The sequence below is a fragment of the Crinia signifera genome, chromosome 5 (assembly GCF_055691185.1).
Source record: "Crinia signifera chromosome 5, ASM5569118v1, whole genome shotgun sequence".
Lineage (NCBI taxonomy): Eukaryota > Metazoa > Chordata > Amphibia > Anura > Myobatrachidae > Crinia > Crinia signifera.
This window is the reverse complement of record NC_139221.1, coordinates 61767274-61789840: the sequence shown is the minus strand read 5'-3', so window position 1 is coordinate 61789840 and position 22567 is coordinate 61767274. Positions and strand designations below refer to the sequence as shown.

Genomic DNA, 22567 nt, shown 5'->3' with positions numbered 1-22567 from the left:
TGGCAAAATCTATTCATATTACCACAGCTTCTCTTCATGGTTGCCTCCGGTGCTGGCCTGTTTGATCCATATTGCTGCCACCCCCTTTCGTTCTGGGACAGAGGTTGCAACCATTTACTAATGGCAGACCTGTTTCCAGCTGCTCCAAGTCCTGATAGAGGACTGCCCAAATGCTGCGCCTAAGGTATCATTTTGGAGAAGTCTGAGAACCTTAGGGCAATAAAAATAGGTATAGCCCTCATGTGATATCCAAACCCAAGATGAAGCAAAGAACTTTCATTGACGTATAGAGGTGGTATTCTACATCTGGTCTTTATTCACTAAGAGTAGCCATTTCTGACCACATTCAAGCTCCATTCACCCTAGCTGACCTAGCCATGCCGATACAGTTAACTTCTGATATTGAGCATAAACACTGAATGATATCGGCCTCTGAATTAGAGATGTGCAGGTTCTGATTTACTTTACTCTGATTTCAAAGCAGGATCTTATTGGCTATCCCAAATTACATGACAGTTGTTGACAGTTGATAGCCAATAGGATCCTGCTTTGAAATCAGAGTAAATCAGAGCCTGCACATCCCTACTCTGAATGCACCCATTTGTACCCATTCAATCTTGACTATGGCCATGATCAGTCATAATGAGCTTAAATATCCATAACCGTCCTCACTAGGGCATGTGAAATCCGAAAGGAGGCATGGGCTCTGCCCATCACAGCTCTCACTGGCTGTCTAACACAGGGGCACAACCTCTCTCCTCGCATTTCTGATGTGTATGTGCATCTCCAAGGTTTTGGGTTCTGTGCATGTTGCTCACAGTGTCCCAAACACTGCAGCATGATTGACATCATGGTGACGTTTGGGGTCTTTCACAGGTTGCCTACAGGCAGCACTGCAGAGAATGGGAATCTACGGTAGCTGTTATGAAGACCTCCAAAAAGAAGTAATCCATATGTCGGTGGCTCACTTCATAGTGTCCTTTCTTCCACATACAGCATGCGCTCTCTGCTGATGGAGGAGTGGAGCTGAGCTTGGGAAACTGGGGCACAAAGTACTTCCCTGGGTCCCTGGTTGGGAATAAGGTAGACAAGAGTGAACAGTACAAGTCCTCACTACAGCAGATACACCTATGCTCAGCTCAACCACCAACTGAGGATATAACCGTTAACTGACTGATGGGAATTGCTTGAAGGTGTCAGGGATCTCACAATTCTACTCTTTCCATTGCTTCTTACTGGGAGCCAAACATGGTACAGTTCCATTTTTACTGATATATTAATACATTCCCCGCTCATTGTGAACGGGTTATACTAAAGAAAAAATTGCGGTAAAAACCCTGTTTCCATTCCGGCGGGGCTTTAATGCGGAGGTTTATGCCAGCTCTAGCTAATGTAACGTTATAGAATTATATGGCTCCTCTCCACAGCGCTGCTGTGTGAGAAATCCAACACGGATCCCTCCCAGCATGCCTAGTGGTCACCAGCTTCTCTAGGCATGTGCCAATGGACTCCCGAGTCACAGAACAAAAGTCCAGGCAGCTGGGGTGATCGCAATGCGATGAGCATTGCGATTATGGGAGTTGGGATGTACCCCGCTGATTGGTACATTCCGCCCCATGTGGTTTTTGTAATACATATTATTCATGAAGACTTTTTAATACATTTTTATTTTAATTTTATATAGATAGATTTTATACTCTCTGCACTATATGAAAATGATCATTCTTTTCCATATTGTTGACTGTCAGAGATATCTACATATATATAATTTTCTAGGAGAAGGAATACATTAAAGGATCCACAGAATCTTACTTCCATATTGGATACACCAGGTGATTAGTACTTTTTTCAGTTGATTGCATTCTGAAGGAGAACCGACATCTTTTAAATGATACATAAGGTATTCCAGTTTGTTTGCCTCCAGCTACAGCTATTGTCATTTCATTTATGGTAATGACCAAGGTTTGTCCACTATGTGTTTGTTTTATTATTTTTATTGTTTTTATCCAACTAGAAACCATCTAGGCTGCAGAGTGCCATTGCATTTTCTAGTTCCTTATCTTAAATCCTGTTCAGTTTAGCCCAAGCTGTATGCAGTTTAGAGGAAACCACCATTAGTAATACAGAAGCATCCCTCCCCTTCATGAGTAGGCCATCGGCCTTCTAGGTTCTTATCTAGAGTACTCAATGACATCCAACAACAGGTTTTCAAGAGTTCATTATGTGAAAACAGGTTGGATAGTTACTATTATAATCCAGCAATATATATATATATATATATATATATATATATATATATGTACAAAATGTAGATCCAGACTGCGCACAGCCACAAGCTTCAGAAAATAGGAGTGTGTCCTTGGGTCAGGATGTAGTGCAGCTCTCTCCAAATAAAGCCAGCCCTTAGCTTTAATTGTCCCAATCACATGTAGAAAGAAATTGGAGAAAAAGCGCAGATATGAGCAAAGTGTAAAACAAATTTTACTAAAAGTGCAGGTCACACCCCCTGACGAAGTCCTCAGATGACGAAATGCATTGGGCGTGGCCTAAACTGACAACGCTGTGCTTTTGGAGTTCCTGACCACGGAGGCCCTGGCGGCGGCGAAAAGGCTGGTCCCGGCTATTCAAGTCGTTGGCGCACCGTGTTGGATATCACTGTGGCAAGCTGTTTGCTGTTATCTATGATGTATGTGAGCCTGCACTTTTAGTAAAATTTGTTTTACACTTTGCTCATATCTGCGCTTTTTCTCCAATTTCTTTCTACATATATATATGTATCATCTGTGCATGAATAAATACATCCAGGAAACTTGACCTGTTGGGGTACTTTGAGATTGGAGCTGAGAACCACTGCTCTAGGTTGTACTCCCATCTAGAGATGCTTGGACCAGTGCAAAATAGGTTGCTCTGTATGAACCCAAATGAAAACGTATAAAAGGCTGAACTTAATGGACTTGTGACTTTTTCCAGTCTTTTAAACTAGATAGGACTTATTTTTTTGGTTATATTTACTTTTTTATATTATATATTCAGTACGCCATAACTTGTACTGTACATAGAATCAACAGAAACTTAATGTCTTAAGAGGTACAGCACTATAATCACATAATCCATGGCAAAATTATCTATTTTACAGATATCAACTATTTCAAAATTATTTAACCTACTATATGGTAGGCATTACCTAAATTTGAGCCAATATCAGCATGCCTGTGAAGGCATTCATTTGTTAATGTTTATATTTACTAGCCCTGGGATGTCCACTGTCCATAATTCATTTTTAATCCTCAGTCTTGGAAGGTCAGGCTTAACTACTTTGCACTGAATTCGGGACAGGCAAGTTCATCATCGCAAGGAAAGGGTCCATCTCTTCATAACAAGAAAAGGGCTTCAATGTCCAAGGAGGACCCAGTGTCCTCTCTTCATTTTGACTTGAAGTCGAAGATATCTCTGAGAACTGGAATTCCATGGAGAAGCTCATCTACTCAATCTGAAGGTCAGGATTCGCGAGATCATTAGTAAGGGAAGGAAGTTAGATGATATTATAATATATTTATAGCTGATACTCTGTGGCACATTAGGTATTCTTGGGTCTGTAGTTTGGTTGTATTAGGTGGGTCTAACATGACACTAGAAGATACCTCTGCTTCTTCTCCTGTCTTTGTGACAATACTTGAAATCAAATCTACGGACTGGAGGTAAGTTCTAGAAAATGAGGGCTTTCTAATCATAAAATACTTCTGGTGTCCAAATCTTTACTTTGGTCATGAAAACATGTTTATCTTTCATATGGCTTCTAATTGTAAAGACGTACTGAAATTTTAATTGTTGTTGTCACAAAACTAATGAACTGATATTATCATCCTTTTATTGCTCTGTCTAAACAAATCAAGAATATCATAGATCAATCAAGAATTATATGTAATAATGACATATCTGACATGACTGCCTCATGAACAGCTCATTGGACATAACATTAGCACAGCCGCCATATTAAACAACTTGTTGAGGGAAATTTACTAAAAGCTTCGAAAAATAAAAAGATATTTTGGTACTTGTTTCCTAGCACGGCCACAATCTTGTGGATCGTGTACCTTTAAGTTAAGGTACACGATCCACACGATGGACCCGATTTCCTTTGAAATCAGGTCCATTTTGCCGGCAAAGGTACAATATCGGGGGCATCGCGTCGGTCGGGACCATTAACATTGGTCACGACGCGACCGACGCGATGCCCCCGATTTTTCCATAGGCTTCAATGTTAAAATATTTTTTAACATTGAAATCGTGAGGATCGTGTCGGCAAAGGTACAATATCGGGGGCATCGCGTCGGTCGGGACCATTAACATTGGTCACGACGCGACCGACGCGATGCCCCCGATTTTTCCATAGGCTTCAATGTTAAAATATTTTTTAACATTGAAATCGTGAGAAAATGTGAAAAATGTGAAATGGGCCAATATGACCCATTTCACATTATAGATGTCCCCGTCGTCACCCCACGATAGACGCCAACCCGAAGCGTGGCGAGCGCAGCGAGCCCGCGAGGGGCGGCGGTGCGCGTCCTCCGACCTTTTCATTCCCCTACTATCCACGTCGGCGTGGAGTTGAGAATAGAATAGTGTGGCGAGCGCAGCGAGCCACCGAGCCCGAAGCGTGGCGAGCGCAGCGAGCCCCGCGAGGGGACGCGTATAACTTCACAGGTATATGCGTCCCCTCGCGGGGCTCGCTGCGCTCGCCACGCTTCGGGCTCGGTGGCTCGCTGCGCTCGCCACACTATTCTATTCTCAACTCCACGCCGACGTGGATAGTAGGGGAATGAAAAGGTCGGAGGACGCGCACCGCCGACCCTCGCGGGCTCGCTGCGCTCGCCACGCTTCGGGTTGGCGTCTATCGTGGGGTGGGGTTTACGTAGTTAAATTTGGGGGTGTAGGGAATATTTTACATTGAATCCAATGTAAAATCGGGTCCCAGGGACCCGATTTACATTTCATTCAATCAAAAAATCGGGTCGGTCACGTCGATCGCATCGCATGCGACCAAATCGCATGCGATGTGATCGACGCGATTTTTCCGACACGACCACCCCGATGTAAATCGGTGTGGCCGTGCTAGGAAACAAGTACCGATATTTTGGCTATCATTTCTATATGCGATTGCATCCGAGAAAAAAAATACAGAATTTGATTGGTTGCTATGGGAGACATCACCTCTTTTCATTTTTAGAATCTGTAGTAAAATTACCCCTTCAAGACACATTTGCAACAATTAAATGCACCCCATTACCATGTACATTGTAAGCCATTTCATAAACATCACAATGAATACTTATTACTACCACTAATACTTGTCTCTACCAGTGATCTTATTGCAATATTATTGCTGGTTTTCACTTAAACACCATAAGATGTATAACCAAGCCGTACCCGTGGAAGTAATACTAAATTTGTATTATGTTTTGTTGCTATAACTGGTTGGGGGGATGAGATTGCAGCTTCTGAATTTCTTTTTTAGGTTGTGGAGCCATCCTATATACCATAGAGAGTACAGGCGGAGGGATGAGGAACCTTTGACCACCTGTTGTTGAACCACACATCCCAGCTGCAACAGTTTTAGCATGGCCAAATAGCACAACTGTTGCAGGAGATGCGTATTACAACAACAGCTGGAGGGCCAAAGGTTCCTCATTCCTGGTATACGCGGAGGGATGGGGAGGAATGATGGGTCTTAATTTTAGTTATAAATGGATCAATATTGCTGCCAATATCAAAATACAATTATCTTTTGAATTGAACATGACTAATAAAGTTATATTGGATTAAGGGCAAATGTGGTTCCTTTCCCCTAAATTACTTGTTACCCACCTGGCTGCTGCACAGCAAACCGGAAACAAATTCCTAGTATACGCAAGTATACCTGGCCAATAAAGCTGATTCTGATAAAAAAACATTGCAAATGGTTTTTTTTTGTTTTGTTTTTGTTGTATTTAAAATACAGTATTATTAATGGTATAATAAGATAATAATTTCCGTTTTTATAGAAATATAGAAAAGTGTTCTTTGTCTTATAGGCTACTGTACCTGTAAACATTCCACGAAGACTTAATGTCAACAACTTCAGTGTCTCCCGGCTTCTGCCTCATACTACAATCAATGGAGCTTCGGTGGGTTATATAAATGTTATAAATAAGAAATAAGGCCACTAAATCACTAAATGTATTGTATTCCTATGCATAATATGTATGGCACATAGATTGCTTTCAGTAAAGTAAGCCAAGATGCTCTTCATTTATTAGTCAGTGGATGTATGATGTCATGTGAAATACAGGTACATTTCAGTAAGATTGTGGTAGCTATGCAGCGGATTGGACCCCTTATTTGTTGCACAGGGAAAAAAATTGGGCCTGCAGTCTGCGACCAGGTGACTTTACTTTGGTGGGACCCTAATACTAAAGTTGTCCCCTCCCCTCAGGTCAGTGTAGGCCAACCGCCCCAGAACATCACATTAATGAGAGGTTAAAATGTTATTGTCTAAATTAGGCCGAGAGTTGTGCGGTCCTGATGATACCAGCCAGCTTTATCCATAAGATAATGGCAGCCTGAATTGTAGTTTCTGTGCCCTGTTACCCTGAGTCCTCAATTCTGAGTCAGTAATTGTCACACTCATTTGAATAATGTCTTTAAGAAGCAGAGACAGAGAACGATGTCAGTTAGAGATGTGCAATGTATGATTAAAGGTGTGACCAGGCATGATGTAGGTGATTGGCTGAATGAATATGGCGTTATGGTCCTACTTCTCTCCCTAACAATTTTAAACATTTTGAATAGGGATGCTAATGCCGGGGGATTTTTTCAATAACGGGATTCAGGATTTAATAATGCTCAATTCTAGGATTCCTCGGATTGGCCTCATTAATTTAAAAAAATTTCCCCGTTCCCAGGATTGGCCACCCTAATGTTAAAGTCATTCCCTATACTAAATCTAATTATTAAGTTTCCAGAACATAGGGGAAGACTGAATAATTACATTTAGGGGTTTATTTACTAAGTTGGGAGTTCTATTGAAGATGGGATGTTGCTATGGGCAACCAATCTTATTCATTTAGAACTTTATCGAAGATAATAGATAGAATTTGATTGGTTGCCTATAGCAACATCCCATCTTCAGTACAACTCCCATCTTATTAAATAAACCCCCATTAGGAGCTAATTGGTTGGTTCTTTATCTCTCTTTGAGGTTGACAAACCATCTCTTTTATGCCTTAGGGTGGGTACAAATTAGGAGGATATAGGCAGGGTTTGTAGACCAATTGTGGTGATCATTTAATATGTACTCACTATTCCAAGTCGTACTGTACGCGACATTGTCCTGCCAGCTGTGCTGTCCAAGGCCAACCAGAAGATGCTGTGCGCGACCCTGTACATTGTAATGAGGGACGAAATAAGATGTAGCTCCGTCCTTCATTACATTGTCTAATGTGTACATATGGGCAATCTGGCCCAATTGCCTGTTGTACATCTTTGTACCCACCCTTATATAATCCTTCCAATTTTATGTGACGTACATTTGGCTTACATACTTACTGTATGATAAAATATAAACAAATTAAGAAATTACATCTTCATTTTAATTTGTTACTCAGTAACATATGTGATCCTGATTTTATGCACACACTATGGGCAGTATTCAATTAGAGTCGGAAACTGACATTTGTTAGAAAACGTCAGTTTCCGACTTTTTTAGTCGACTCCATGATTCAACCTATTGCTCCGTTCTGTCTGAAACCAATTGGATTGGCGGAATAGCCAAAATAACTCCCATCTTGATAAATTTCCCCCTATGATATTTGTGTCTCATTGCCAATCTTTTTATGCAAAAATCAATGTCATTGTACCCGGTTCAAAAATTAGGCATATAGCCACATTTGCAATGCTAGAGTAGTTATTAACAAGTCACTTGTCTGTGTCTGAATTGTTCATTGTTGTTGATAGTTTATGAGTGTGTAATTGTTGACTTTGTGGTACAGACACTGGAAATGCAGTAATTCCTTCTTCTACATGTATTGCTGCAGTAGATAAGGTCTGTGGAGACCTACAGCATGCAGAGAAAGAGACCAGCTCAGAGCGAGAATGTGACGATTGAAAAATGTATACGTGTCAAAGATTTACATTCACAAGCCTGACCTATTTTAAACAATGCCCCTAAATAATTGTTTACATTACATGTGTTGAGTGAATGAAAATGAACATTTCTTTTTAGCCGCATCACTCAATTGGTTTGTGAAAATCTTTCAGGAGGTTCATATCATGCATTTGATTGAAATATTTTTTGAATCAATTTTATGGTTGTATTCCGTAAGCGCAGATTATTCCAACAGTCGGAAAATCTGCATTTTTTGCTGATTTTCAGTCGAATTTACATTTGACCTATTCAAAGTGGCCATTTTTCAAATGTCGGAAAAATTGTCATGGTCAGAAAACACGTGTATATAACTACTATATAATTATAAATGATCTTTTACATCAAGAATGTATTTTTTTCAGATTCGCCTTCCCTGCAGTACTAATCCTGAGGAATATACAGATCATCCAGTGTTATCTTCCCCTCCCAGAGCTGGTTTGGTGTCAAGGTGAGGAACTGGGTGCATTCCTTTATTGCTCAGAAATAATGGTTAAACAAACTACTACAAACACCGAATTATAAATAAAACCTAGAAACGGGAAGAAACAGAAAAGCAGCTTGTCCTGAATGTCATGCAGGTTTCACGATTACTAATTGTGAAGTTCTACAGTGATATGAGTAGGTATTTGTGAATTGACCAGCTAGATTCTCACAATCACTGGTTCAACCCAGAAAATGGCCGCCTTCACTCTGCTGCAGGCCCAGATGCCAAATCTGATGACCCTACTATCTTCCAAATGAAAATTCATATTTATTGAACCATGAAACAACTAATCTTGGTGCGGTCATATATTGACCCAGCCTGCTGACCTGATTTTCATGTTCCTGCTAACTATCACTATTGTCATTTAAATTAATTGAGAATATGGCAAACTGATTCTTCTTTGTGTCTGTAAATACAGACTTATGTCATACTTTCCTATTTATCAGGCACGTCCTTTGGGAAAAGAGATATGAAATGATTGGGCTTTGCTAGATGATGCCATTTGCAGGGGGCAGTGTATGATGATGCTAACTAACTCATTTTGCACCTGCCTGTTCAGCGCTAATTGACGTTGGCGTGGTTTTCTGAAATCTTGCATCATCCTGCCACGACATAGCCAACCTTGTGGGGAAATTGCTGATCTTCCTGGTTGTCTCCCTTTACTTCCAGATTCTCTTGAACACTAGGAATAACAAACCTTCTGTCTTTTCTTCATCAGAAAGCCTCGCGGTGAAGGCAAAAAGTGCCGCAAAGTATATGGAATGGAGAACCGGGACAAGTGGTGCACGGCCTGCCGCTGGAAGAAAGCCTGCCAGAGGTTTCCCGACTGAATGAGTGTTGTCGCTCCACCTGTATCTGACTCTGTCTGAGAGAGTGAACCGCACTAGACGCGACGCTCAGTCTTTTGGCCAAGTTCACCGTACTCAGGATTTTCACTCTGTGAAGAAATGGGTTCTTACAGAAGTGATGACTTCATAAAGCTAAGGGGTTGTTCAGTCTATGTTTGCATGGTGATGTATGAGCACTGCGGTGCTCAGATTTTCTACGAATTTCCTTCACATATTTCTAGCCTTTATAAGTGAACACCACTGTTGTTAACAAAAAGACTGAAAGCAGATGCACTTCTTTATATAAAGAAAAATCATTGCCTACGATCCCTACTATAAGGGTTGATAGTACCGGGCCTATTGTCAGTGCTGCTAGATGAGAAGTACTTAGTGCAGAGGCTATGTGCAGTCTTTTTCTTGATATTGCCTCAGTATATCCTGTAGAGATGCAGGTATACTGCACAGTGCTTCACAGAAACATGTTTTTTTTTATGGTTTTAGTCTCTCAAAATGGACCCTACAAACCAGGAAGACAGCCATGTTGGCTGCTGGAGCAATTTCAGCCTATCAGATTGCTTGGCACTATTCTGGAGGGAATTGCATGTCTACATTCAAATGAGTGTTTGCTCAGCAACAAAATGGCTTACACAAACCAGAGCTGTGCACCTACAAAAATGGGGACAGTTAACTTTTGTATTTCTTTCTACTTCAAATATCCTTAATATGCTTCAACAGAGAGGCAGCACCTACAACATGATTGGTCAACAAAAAAAAAATAACGTGGACTTCATACATGACATCCAGTACAATAAGCAATTAATGGGTGTTCACACTATTTATTGTTATTGGACTTAAGTATAAACAGTATTAGTGCTGTGTGTTGAATTGTGTAAATCACCTAACCAATTTCATTCGGTGAAGTATTTGATGTGAAATCATTTTAGGTTGTACAGGGGATTCAGGAAATGCATCAATCATCCCTTTCACTGGTCCCACTTATATTGAAAACCTATTACATCCCTGAAAGACACCTGTTAAGTATAAAAGAAAGAAAGAAAAGGATAGAATTTAACATTCGGAACACTTAGACATGTTCAAATATAAGCTGAGCGTGGTCTACACACCACTTCAGACCCGCAGGAGACATTCAGTCTAGTAATATATCCTAAAACATCTTAGTAGAAATTCGCAGTATTCACTATATCATGTTGAAATTGTTGAACTTGTACCCAAAGAACTGGAACATTGCAAGGGCCTGGGTACTCAGAGGGACTTGGTCTCTGGAGGGAACCATCCTTGTGAGTTGGGTGTGTGGCTTGGTTACACCAACCATGTACTCTAGCAGCTCACATTGGAACCCTTGGAGCTCATTTCTTAAAAAAAAATATATATATTTTGCAGATTATTTCACGGGAAACACCAGTTTTTGGGAGTACCCACAATTATTTAGTATCTCCTTGAGATAACACAATTACCATATGCAGCTGAAAACCTCATAGGTTTCCGTAGGGAATATGATACTGACAGATGATCCAAGCGGAGCTACTGTAAGACCATCTCTTGCTGGCCATACACTAGACCAACTTTCATCCAACTAGTTGGTTGGTTGGACTGAAAATCTAGTACTGGATGGGAGCAAATGACCCGGAAAAATGGAAAAAAAACATTGTCAAATTGTTTAAATCAAACCTATTTCACTACAGTACCTTGTCTGATCGACAGTTCTTGTTTGTTTTTCAATTTTGGGAGCAAACTACTGAATTATAAATTAAATTTGCTCCCATCCAATATCAGATTTTGTATGGCCAGCATAAGCCTATGGGTTACACTTCGCAAGTATCACTGGGAAAGGACTCCTCCGGAACTCTCCCCAGCAGGAGCTGCTGTGCATATGTGGACAGCCTGACCACACTAAGGACATTGCGGGGATTTGCTCAGTTCGGTGCCCCTGTCTCTGCGGGTGCTCGGTCCTACTGTACATCTGGGTGATGTATGCACTTTGTGCAGTGGGATCTTGGGTGCTAACATTGTGCCCAGCATTGCATTGTAAGCTGAATATTAATAACTGGTCCATTAAATGAGTACCCTTCTCACAATAGCCATTCCTAGAGCATCCCCTGATGCAGCCTGGTCATCTGAGTTTCATGTGGTCCTGTTATATAACGTTTCTGTGCAAATGTAATAAGTATAAGTTCGATTTTTCTACTCTCACTCCAGTATAGATTTGTACTGGAGATTCCAAATGATCAGCAATACAAGTGATCTGATTGGAAGCCAATGTTTCATTTCCAGAATTATTCATAAACTTGCAGAGAAATGTCGGTGCTCAGGCTGTGCACAATTGCGCTCAGCATTTGCACCAACAGAACCAGTCCATGTTTAATGTCATGGAAAGCAAAATAGAAGCTGACTCCGTTCAGTAACAACCATTTTAGCTGCTATATTAATTAATTAAATATACTAAGCACTTGTGCTAATTTTGTATCTTTTCTAGAATATTTTATGTGCCCTTTATTGCACATATTAATATTTTCAACCTTTTGCTGCTTTCACTAAACTGTTGCAAAAATGCGTCGCATTGGGGCTCATACAGTTAGTTCATCGTACAGATACCGCAGATATGGTAATGAGGACATCAAAGACGTGTAAGCAGAGATAAGCCATTCTTATCTAAATCGTTGTGCGGTAAAATAGCGACACAGTGACTTTAGAACAAAGAAACTGATTGAAAGGGGCTCTGTTTGGCCAAAATTTTATTTTAGCACTTTTAAATATTTTATCCCTGTTGGTAATTCAATATCATGTGGCAGAAAGACCTTGCACACAAATTGGTCTTGTAGCGTGCAGTAAACAGACTTAATTGATCTAGCACTAAACTGATCAACACTAATATCTGGTTGCTATGGATATCTGTGTGTGTGTTTGTGCTGGTTGCCGCATGTTATCAAGTCCACCAAGTGCTATTTTTCATCAGGAACACTGTTCCTGAACCTCTCTTTAACCATGACAAAATCAGGAATGGGGTTCCTGAATTTGTCCTGGACTAAAATGTTTATCAACCTATTCTTCCAGAAAAATAGCACTGAGTCCACCTATACCTTAATCTTTAATACAACCACTCCAGATGAATAGACAATTAATATTGATAGAATTTATCTATGCAAATCCAAGTTTATTCCCGCAAGGACAAATTTTGCCTTTTTGTTACCTAGATTGCTTACTTTAGACTTATGGTTACACACTGAGCGAGTTTCGCCCGTCTAAACAATTTTCCCGGGGGGTGGGCGGCTTTCCATAGCAGACTGGCAGTGGTGGCTGAATAATGCTGGACAACGCATCCACGCTTATCGCTGGGCCATACACACTGGGCGGCTTTTGAGCTGAAAACTCAAATGGTGAAACAGCTGCTTTCAGCTCAAAATCACCCAGTGTGTATGGGCCTTTATGGTCATTTCTCCTATTACCTTGATAAGATCAGCAGTGTGTGTAACAGTTATTGGAATTTTAGTAAATTTTATTATTTATACAGGTTCACCACTGATTTTCTGGCACTCGATGGTACGGGACTCTTTTTGATCCAGACACATCAGGTGCCAGGGGGAATTTATGCTATGGCAGGTTTAGAGGCTGTGGAAGGATTTAAAAGAGCAGCGGGAGGGGTAGGGGGAAGGAGCTGAGCTGGCGAGGGACAGGGGACACATTGGGACAGTCATATACATGGACCACAAGGGAAGGCATGCTGCAGTGGGTGAGAGGGGTGTGGAGGGCTGGGGAGTTGCACTGTGGTGGTGGTGGGGGGAACCAGGTGCAGGTGTCCAACCCACCCCCTCGCACTCCAGGGAAATGCACCGATAATGGTTATGCAGCACCGTGCTGATTATCGTTGGTCACCCTGTATTATTATTGTTATTACTATTATTAGATTTGACACCTGAGCTTATACACAAATTGCTAATTTTATGTAACCTAAACTTTTTGTTTTATAGAATTTAGAGTATTGTTACTTCTAAAACGCCTCTGTATAATGTGATGACCATTCTGTGGACCATGTGTCAGTGAGTAAATACCTTCTCTCCAATACAACACCAAACAGACATCCGTATCAATTAAAAGTCTTGCCTGTCCTCACTATGTCGCTGCCGATTTGCGCTCACTCGGGAGCGCGCATCGTCAGCACATCGGGCTCGCAAGCCCTGAAAAGTACACAATCGGCATGCAATATGGCTTCCGATCTGCACTATATCGGCAACATCGGAAGCCATATCGCACCGTGTGTACACACCACACCCTGAAATTGCTGATAGCAGAGAGCAGTTGCTTGTATTTGTTTATTTTATGGTAACTAAGCTTGTGAATTTTAGAGCTCCACAATGGAAAGACTGTTAGTGTTAATGTATTGTTGTTCTGCTTGTGGTATCTAATATATGCAGTACACACACATACACATTCACGGTGATTACAGAGTGGGTGTGGACTTCTATGCTAATTGCATCATTTTGGCCCTGCCTCCTATTAGCCTAATGAAGCAAGTATCCCGCCACATCACCTCCCAGTCCCACCTACTGCTCGCTGAGCATAACACACACATAATATAGGAGATAGTAATATATGACCTCTGTTCTCTGGGCTAAACTCACTTAATCAACAATCAGGATCTATATTGTATCTCAGGGCCGGCGCCACCACTAGGTGGAACGATGCAGTGGTTGCATCACAACCGCCCCCCCCACCCCGGTGGAGCGAGTGAGCACCCCCCTCACCTGGGGCACTCCGGTGCCTTGCACCGTCCCTGATTGTATTCCTGATTAGATCATTAGGTTTGATATTATTGAGTGCCTTTACAGCCAACATATTCTACATCTGACTCTGACACCGATATTGAGCTTCCCTTTGACGTTTTCTTTGTTCATTCTCACTACTTAAAAAAAATCTTACACAATAACCTTCTGCAATTACCGCGATGCATTCCAATTTGCAAGATTTACTTTTTATTGTATTACAATATTCTACTTCTAACCTACCTCTGTGTTGTACACCAAGAAATATATTTCATATACAATCAATTCAAAGTTTCAAAATGCCAAACACTGCAATGAATGTAAAGTAAACAAAATCTAATATGACATTGTCAAATAGCTTATAAAGTAGGACACTGATAAGTATTTGCTAGGTAAGGCCAAGATAGCAGTCCTTGCTATAATGATGTGACCACTAGGGGCAGTGTCCTGGTAAGAGGCCTACGGACAGTGGGATGTGCTGAGCGTTCTCAGTGATGATAGATTGCTCAGAATGCTCAGCAAGATCGCTCAGCACACATCGATATGTTAGCACTGTGTGCTGCGCGATCTGTCAGGGACAGTATTCTCCGGTGAGAACACTGGCCCTGACCGGTGATTAAGGGGCATTTCTAAGGGATCTAGTTAGATCGCTTAGAACACAGGTTCTCCAACTCGGTCCTCAGGACCCTACCCAGTGCATGTTTTGCAGGTCTCCTGAGAGAATCAAGTGACATAAGACAGAATCAAGTGAAACAATTAGCTCCACCTGTGGATTTTTTTAAATGTGCCAATGAGTAATCAATGCACCTGTGCACCTGCCGGGTGACCTGGAAAACTTGAACTGTGTGGGACTGAGTTTGAGAACCCCTGGCTTAGAAAATGCCCTGAAATCACCCCGTGTGTAGGCCCCTTTAGAAACAACAGTTTATATAACCTATGCAGAGATAGAGTATCCAACATGGAATCTTTATGTCTAGGAAAGCAGATATATAGAGATATATAATTTTTTTGTGCACAGTGTACCTAGGACAGTCAATTTACATGTTGTATAGTAATGGAGAATGACTTATGTCATTTTAGAAAATAATGAATGCTTATTAACAACATATCAAGACATCTTAACAGAAAATAGTTTTTTACAACCCCAAAATTGGGGGAGACAATTGCTGCCGTCATACATGATCATTTTGCTCAGGAAACAATACTGACTTTGAGTCACTGGTATAGCAGTAATAGAATCTGCTACAGTCACATGCTTCCACTGGCTCTTCTCATGGGAGATGGAAATTGACTTTTGTCATTAATTATTTTAATTGAATTTTAAAATATCTATGGGAGTAGGAGATCCACATATATTCATCAGGCATCACCCCAGAGACTCCCGCTTTTCCATCAATAATTTATTGTGGGTTTTATTTGATCACATATTTTAAAATTCCCATGTAAGTGTATTGTAATTATTTTTTTTTTCAGTTGACCTTTAAATAAACGAATTTAATATATTATTATTATTTGCTAAATGGGTTTCCACCAAGAATTACAAGAACCGAGAAAAGATTGTATTGTAATTGTGAAATATGAATATGTTTATGCATGTATATTCATGTTTATTTTTATAGCACCACTACGTACATATACTCTTTATATTGTCAATAAGATAATTCAGCCTATCAGCATCCTAGGATGATTGAGCGATGCACACCAAGGGCCTGATTCTGAGACGCATGCAATTCCGATGTCGGAGGCAGTGGTGGGATGTTGCAGTTCTTATTCAGACAATTATAAACAATTGCTGTAACATTTTTGGTTTGTGGGAGGTGACAGGGGTCGCTAACCAGAAGCATGAAGATGTTATACCATAGAGAGCTGCTGAATTTAGCCAGGAGCTATACAGGGGAGCCAGTGGTGGTAATTAGTGTGGGCAGAAAGAAGTTATACTCCCGCTAACCATAGCTTTCGGCGGTGGCATACGGAAACTCCTGCTGCCCATAGAAGTCATTGAGGAAGATGGTTACTAGAGTACCCTCTGTGTAGTCTTGCCACCTTTAAATATGGGCCCTGATCACAGCATTTCCCTGGTGGGCCTACATTGGGAAAGGGGCTTCATCGCTTGCATTATAGGGTATACTCAGAAATTCTGCATCTAGCATAGGGTGGTTATAAGTTTTGTTGGTGCGACTGATTGTAGTGTCACACACGCAAACTCAAGCACAAACCTTTATTTGAGCATGCCCGGGCAGACGCACCATGGCCATGTATCGCCATTAGTATCAATGTGCAGATGCTACACTGGTAAAGATGCAGACATGCCTCCGACTCAGAATCAGCCCCAAAATGTTACCCTCCACTGGGGGTGATTGAGATGTTTTTTGGGGCGGCTGCCCAAACAGCCTACCAATATAGTGCACACAGCACCAATAAATTACTGTTTGGGCATACAACCGGTACTCTCTGCACTTTTCTGCTCGCCACCCGAGAGGGCTGCAGAAATGCCAACAGCAATAACGTCCAAACACCAGAACAATGGAATTGCTGCTATTGGACATCATTTAATGGTGGGCTCCTAAAAAACAACTGAATCCCCCCCAATGTGTGTGGAAAGCGGGTCCATTTATAAGCTTCTTCCATGTTGGTTTGTTAATTTTCAATGATCCATTTTCAAAATGGGTCTTTGGTGAGCAGACTCCCTCTAAAACGGATTTCTGCCAAGATAAGACACCATCAGTCACACTTCTCTGCCGATATCCACTTGGGGAATGCAATTAAGCAAGATTGAGCTCCATAAACAAAATGTAACCTCCTCCCATAGCCTTGATCATGAAGCCATGAGTGTTCTATGTGAGAATCCCGTGGTCTGTGGGATGCCACTGCCAGTGCCTTGAAACGGATCTGCTCTGATGGAAAGCTCGTTAGACAAGCTTCCAGACAACTCTTATGGTATTTAAGCTCAGGCTGTGAGCATCGTGGGAGCTGAAGGGGTCTCCCAAAATATGGCGGTCTTGGGCACTTCGGAATACATTCTTGTTCATGGAGCACTCTTCGGTGACGACATGACATCAGAACGCAACTATAAAATGTTTATGTGTGACACACTCTAGTGTGGATTTATATGGGAATGATATGTCCACTTTAAGATTATAATGCCATAGCATCCTGGTGGTAAATATATTTATATGCCATTATATATATTGAAGTCTTTTCTCTTTTTTTTTTGAGCGTTTTTCACTAAATTTTTCACAGCCAAAACTATGTTCTTTATACTCTAAAAAGTACATGTCTCTTGTTGCTGTTATCCTTACGGAACAAATGTTAGTCAACCAATTGTTGACATGTAATTTATATGTATCTGTGTTTTTAATAAACTTTATGCGTTTATTACTTTAGTGTTATTTCCATTCTGTCATCATTACCAGCATTGTTGTATTACATTATAATTTGTACCTGACAACCTGTAAGAGGCACTCGCTAACGTGTCATCATTGGCAGGTGATGGGAGAAAGGCACAGCTCCAGGCTGTATATTTTTCAGTGTTTATTTGACATCAAAGGGATATTTGCTATTATATAAAAGTGTATTTAGCCAGGAAGTGATTGTGGAACAAATGTATACCTGTCACCTGTCACAGTAAGGCAAGCTTTTTTTCCTAGTCAAACGAGTATTCATGAGTTTTCAGCCAATTTATTTCCTAGTAATCAGTGACATCACTTGGGACTTCGTGACCAATATCTACCAGGCCCTGATTCCAGTGTGTTTGCCTTGCTTCATAATATTACCATCTGTTACATTAATGTGAAGCTGCATAGCTGGTGAAATAAAATGCAGAACAATAAATAATGTTCTGGAAATGAGGTTTAGATAACCTGGGGGTATAGGCCTCTCTATGATTACTCATAGTTTAGTCTAATCGGGATGCTGCTGTCAGTCTGATGGATGATGCAAAACCTAGGTCCTTAGTATAGGCTGTGTATAGCTTCTAAAATCCAATTACAAGTGTTGGCCGTGTAATATTGAGACCTGTATGACAGCAAACTTCCGATATCCGTAAACTTTCTGCAGAGTGAGTGAATACAAATGCTAGCACTGTTCCTCACTGAATTCCAATGTGCGCTGATGTGATGAATTTACCGTCAGTTTAACGCAGTTATTTCTCGGCGGTTAACCTCCTCTTTACTCCATATTCTGTATTGATTTGATTTCCGCATTCGTTTTGCTGTAATGTCAATAAGCCGCAATATTATTTTTGCTCTACCGCGCATGCGCCCACTCCGAGTTGGCCAGACATGCGCACTGGCTGCTACATCCAGGCACTGGTAGCTCCGTGGAGTTATCTGTGTCCTGTTGCAGGTGCCTGGTCCTCATGTATAATCCCGCTGCTTCATGCTGGTGGTATGTGTGCCAGGCTGTGCACTGTGCTGGTAGCATATGTGTGCCAGGCTGTGCACTGTGCTGGTAGCATGTGTGTGCCAGGCTGTGCACTGTGGTGGTGGCATGTGTGTGCCAGGCTGTGCACTGTGGTGGTGGCATGTGTGTGCCAGGCTCTGTGTACACCATGCTGGTGGTAGCATGTGTGCCAGGTTCTGCACCGCGCTGGTGGCATGTATGCTATCTCATCTGTGTATACTAGGGGGTTACACAATATTTGCATTGATGATGAAAGTCCATACATACAATCCAAGTGAATTAAAAAAAAAAACACTTTAATAAACATAAAAAATAATGACAACTTACATTAACACACACACACATAAAACATATGCCATATAACTAAAGGAAATTGATGATATTAACCACCTCTTCGCCTGTCCAGAACGGCGAATTAAAAGTACAGTTTACCGCTGCGGGGCATAGGGAATACGATGCGCGCATCTGCCTAATGAAGATGTATGAGAAAACCCCAGGAATGCGGAAGTGCAGGGAGCGCACTTCCACAAGCGTCCCACAGAAAATGTGTACAGTGGGGCACATGACCTGCCCACTATGATACAGAGGTTGCAGCCTTGTATATGGTGTGTGGGGCCATTTGACTTTGGCACAATGAACAAAGCTGCTGTAAGCTAGATGTCTTAGTTAACACCCTGTAACTAGGGATTATAATCCAAAAGAAGTGAAATATGACTAAAAGGTATCAGCGCTAAGTACTTAAATGTGTCTCAATTTTATAGGACACACAGGTTGATGTAAGTATCTAATGATACTTCCCTTATCTGGTGTAGTGGTCTTTGGGGGTCTTATACAACTGGTCCCACTTTGCGACGAGATTAGCTCATATATAAGAGAAAGTGAATAAACATAGATCCAAAATAGTGCAGTACTGATATTATAACAATTTTTTAATCAATGGTTAAAAACGCATACAGCAAAACAATACTGTACTGGAAAATGAAGAGGCGTTACCATAAGGCAATGGTACTTGAGCATGTAAGTAATATAGTGTGCAAGGCTTCGAAAACTCAAACCCTGCTCTCGAAGTACACTCTCTGATCTCGTTGGAATCTCTTTCTCATCTCCAGTATTCTATAAATCTACACAGACATAGGCCAACGCATATCGAGCACCTTGTCCTCTTCCTCAGAGCGGTATGACAGTGGGGATTGCAGACCAGAAATAAATAGTAATGGTAGAGAAGTGTATCCAGGTCAAAGGTGGCCAATGAATAAAACATAAAAATCTATGTGGCATACTTTTAAATACTGCATATATCAGTGCAATAGTGCACTAGACTAGAGTTATGAAGAATGGAATCACATAATTTATATAACGTAGAAGACATAGAAAACGTAGAAGACATAGAATAAATACTAAAAACAGTCCATATGATTTTCTAACCGGACGTAGTACATTTTATAATAAAAAGTAATTTGAATGTAAAAGTCTAGGTGTTGTTGGTAAGATACAAATTGCGTTTTGCAATGTCCATAAAGTAATATATGTCCAAAAGGGGAGTATGTGGAAGTGAGGGTCCAATGTTCCACATCTAGAATGCATCCTTCCGGCCATTAAATGCACCGCAGGACCTGTGGACCACATGTGGAATGCATCCTTCCGGCCATTAAATGCACCGCAGGACCTGTGGACCACATGTGGAATGCATCCTTCCGGCCATTAAATGCACCGCAGGACCTGTGGACCACATGTGGAATGCATACTTCCGCCCAGAAGTTGCAGCCTGGCACTAGTCATGGGGAGTTCCTTTCCCTCCCTATGATTCTCAAGAATCAAGACTGCTGAACAGAGAAAATGAAGGTCACCGCCTTGGCAATGTAGAGTGGGTAAGGGACAGAGCCATCCTTTCAACCCTGGAAAGGATGGATAGGAGCAGGGCCCCGGGAAACAACTCACATCTGAATATTTTCAGTTTTTGGATTCTGATGAATGAAGGTCCCCATATTAATGTATAGGAACTGCAGACAGTATTGGTCTTGAAAGTATCAGTGATCTCTCCTGCATTACCTGTTGTATGAATAGCCTTGATGATGTCAATGAATGGGTTCCTTCTTAAGCTTAATTTAAAAGTTCTAGCAGTGTAATATAGTGTCTGTGTATATGCTGCTGTGTGCTGTACTTTACTGTGGTATGGCTGTGCTCTATGTATATAGGGGCATGCTGCTGTGTACTGTACTGTACTGTGGTATGGCTGTGCTTTGTATATAGTGACAGTGTATATAGGGGCATGCTGCTGTGTGCTGTTCTGTACTGTACTGTGGTATGGCTGTGCTCTGTATATAGTGACTGTGTATATAGGGGCACGCTACAGGTTGAGTATCCCCTATCCGAAATGATCGGGACCACGAGCATTCCGGATAGGGGAATTTTTTGGAATCATTTTTTTTAGGCATACTTACCTGTCCCCTGATGGTGTCCGGTGGTCCCTCAGCGTCCACGCAGTCCCCGGACGTCCACAGCAGGCCTCCAGCATCTTCTCCGGTCTTCTCCGGGTCTCCAGCGGTCCCAGTAATGCATTGCGCGAGTGTGCGCGCGCACCGGTGACGTCACCGGCGAGCGCATACCTGGGACCGCTGGAGACCCTGGAGAAGATGCCGGAGGCCTGCTGTGGACGCCCGGGGACTTAGTAAGTATGAAAAGAGGGTTAGGGGGTTAAAAAAAAAAAATAAAAAATTCGAATGATTCCGAAAACCACGGTTTTTGGAATAATTCGGATAAGGGATGCACGGATACAGGATACTCAACCTGTATATACATACCCTCCAACATTTGAAGATAAGAAATCGGTACACATTCAGGAAGGGGGCGTGGCCATGGACAAAGGGGCGTGGCCAGTGGGCAAAAAGGGTGTAACCACGTCCCCTTTCCGAATGTGTACTCATGCAGCTCATGTCACATGGTGGCTTGGTAGGCTGCTGGCATATTAAATAAGTATATTAAATATACTTATTTAATATGCCAGCAGCCCACCAAGCCACCATGTGACATGAGCTGCAGGCAAACAGGTGCAACAGGATGCTGGATAGAAGAAGACAGCTGGAGTGATTTAGTGCAGCCTGTCAGGCTGAGCACCTACTTGCTGCACTGTACTGGATGATGATAGATCATGTGTTGTGACATTCAACTGTGTCCGAGGCTCCGGACAGTGACTGCTGCGAAGACGTGGAGGAGATCATCCCTCACTTGCACCGGGGCAGGCCTCCCTCACAGAGGTATTTGCACCCTGTTCTCAGTCTGCGCATGCCCATAACCGGCCCAACACCTCCTGCGCATCGCTGACTCCCTGCCCCAATGCTATTCCCGGGTGACTGACCAGCGAGAAGTGACAGGACAGCGAGAATCGGGCGGGAAGCACGAACAGCCGCCAGCTCTCCCCTGTGCATCCTCTACTCACGGAGAAGAGGTAGCAGCTCAGCCGTAGTCAGTGCCAGATTAAGCCTTCGGGGGGCCCGGGGTACTTTAGCCAGGGGGGCCCCCTTGCACTTGTCATTACTGGCCGCACACTGCATGGGAGAATATTACACTGTCAAAACACAGAGTAAAGGCAGTATAAACTTGGTCAATGGGTAACTGCATGTATATATATATATATATATATATATACACACACACACACACACACACACACACATACATACACATAAATACATACCATATGAAAAGCCTGTGTTTGTACCTCTGCACCTTACTCTGTAGGAGACCTCACAGTCCTAGTGCTGCCTTTGATTAAAAACCCTCCCATGACTAAGCTGCTGCTGTTCTCCATGGCCATGTAATAAGCTCCACCAATTAGAGCTCAGCACAAACCTCTCAGCCTCTGCTCTCTGGTTTAAAGTGTCATGGGACTTAGACA

At 41.9% G+C, this 22567-nt stretch overlaps 1 protein-coding gene across 2 annotated transcripts in view; it reads left to right on the top strand.

Annotated features, from left to right (window-relative positions):
* Nucleotides 1-17612, top strand: part of ZNF704 (zinc finger protein 704) — a 73817-nt gene extending 56205 nt beyond the window's left edge. For both annotated transcript variants that reach the window (XM_083187323.1, XM_083187324.1), the window contains exons 7-9: nt 6072-6164; nt 8545-8630; nt 9385-17612. In XM_083187323.1, the coding sequence (XP_083043449.1) occupies nt 6072-6164; nt 8545-8630; nt 9385-9496 (291 nt within the window). In that variant the 3' untranslated portion in view covers nt 9497-17612. The remainder of the gene's footprint in view (nt 1-6071; nt 6165-8544; nt 8631-9384) is intronic.
* Nucleotides 17613-22567: the final 4955 nt, after the last annotated feature.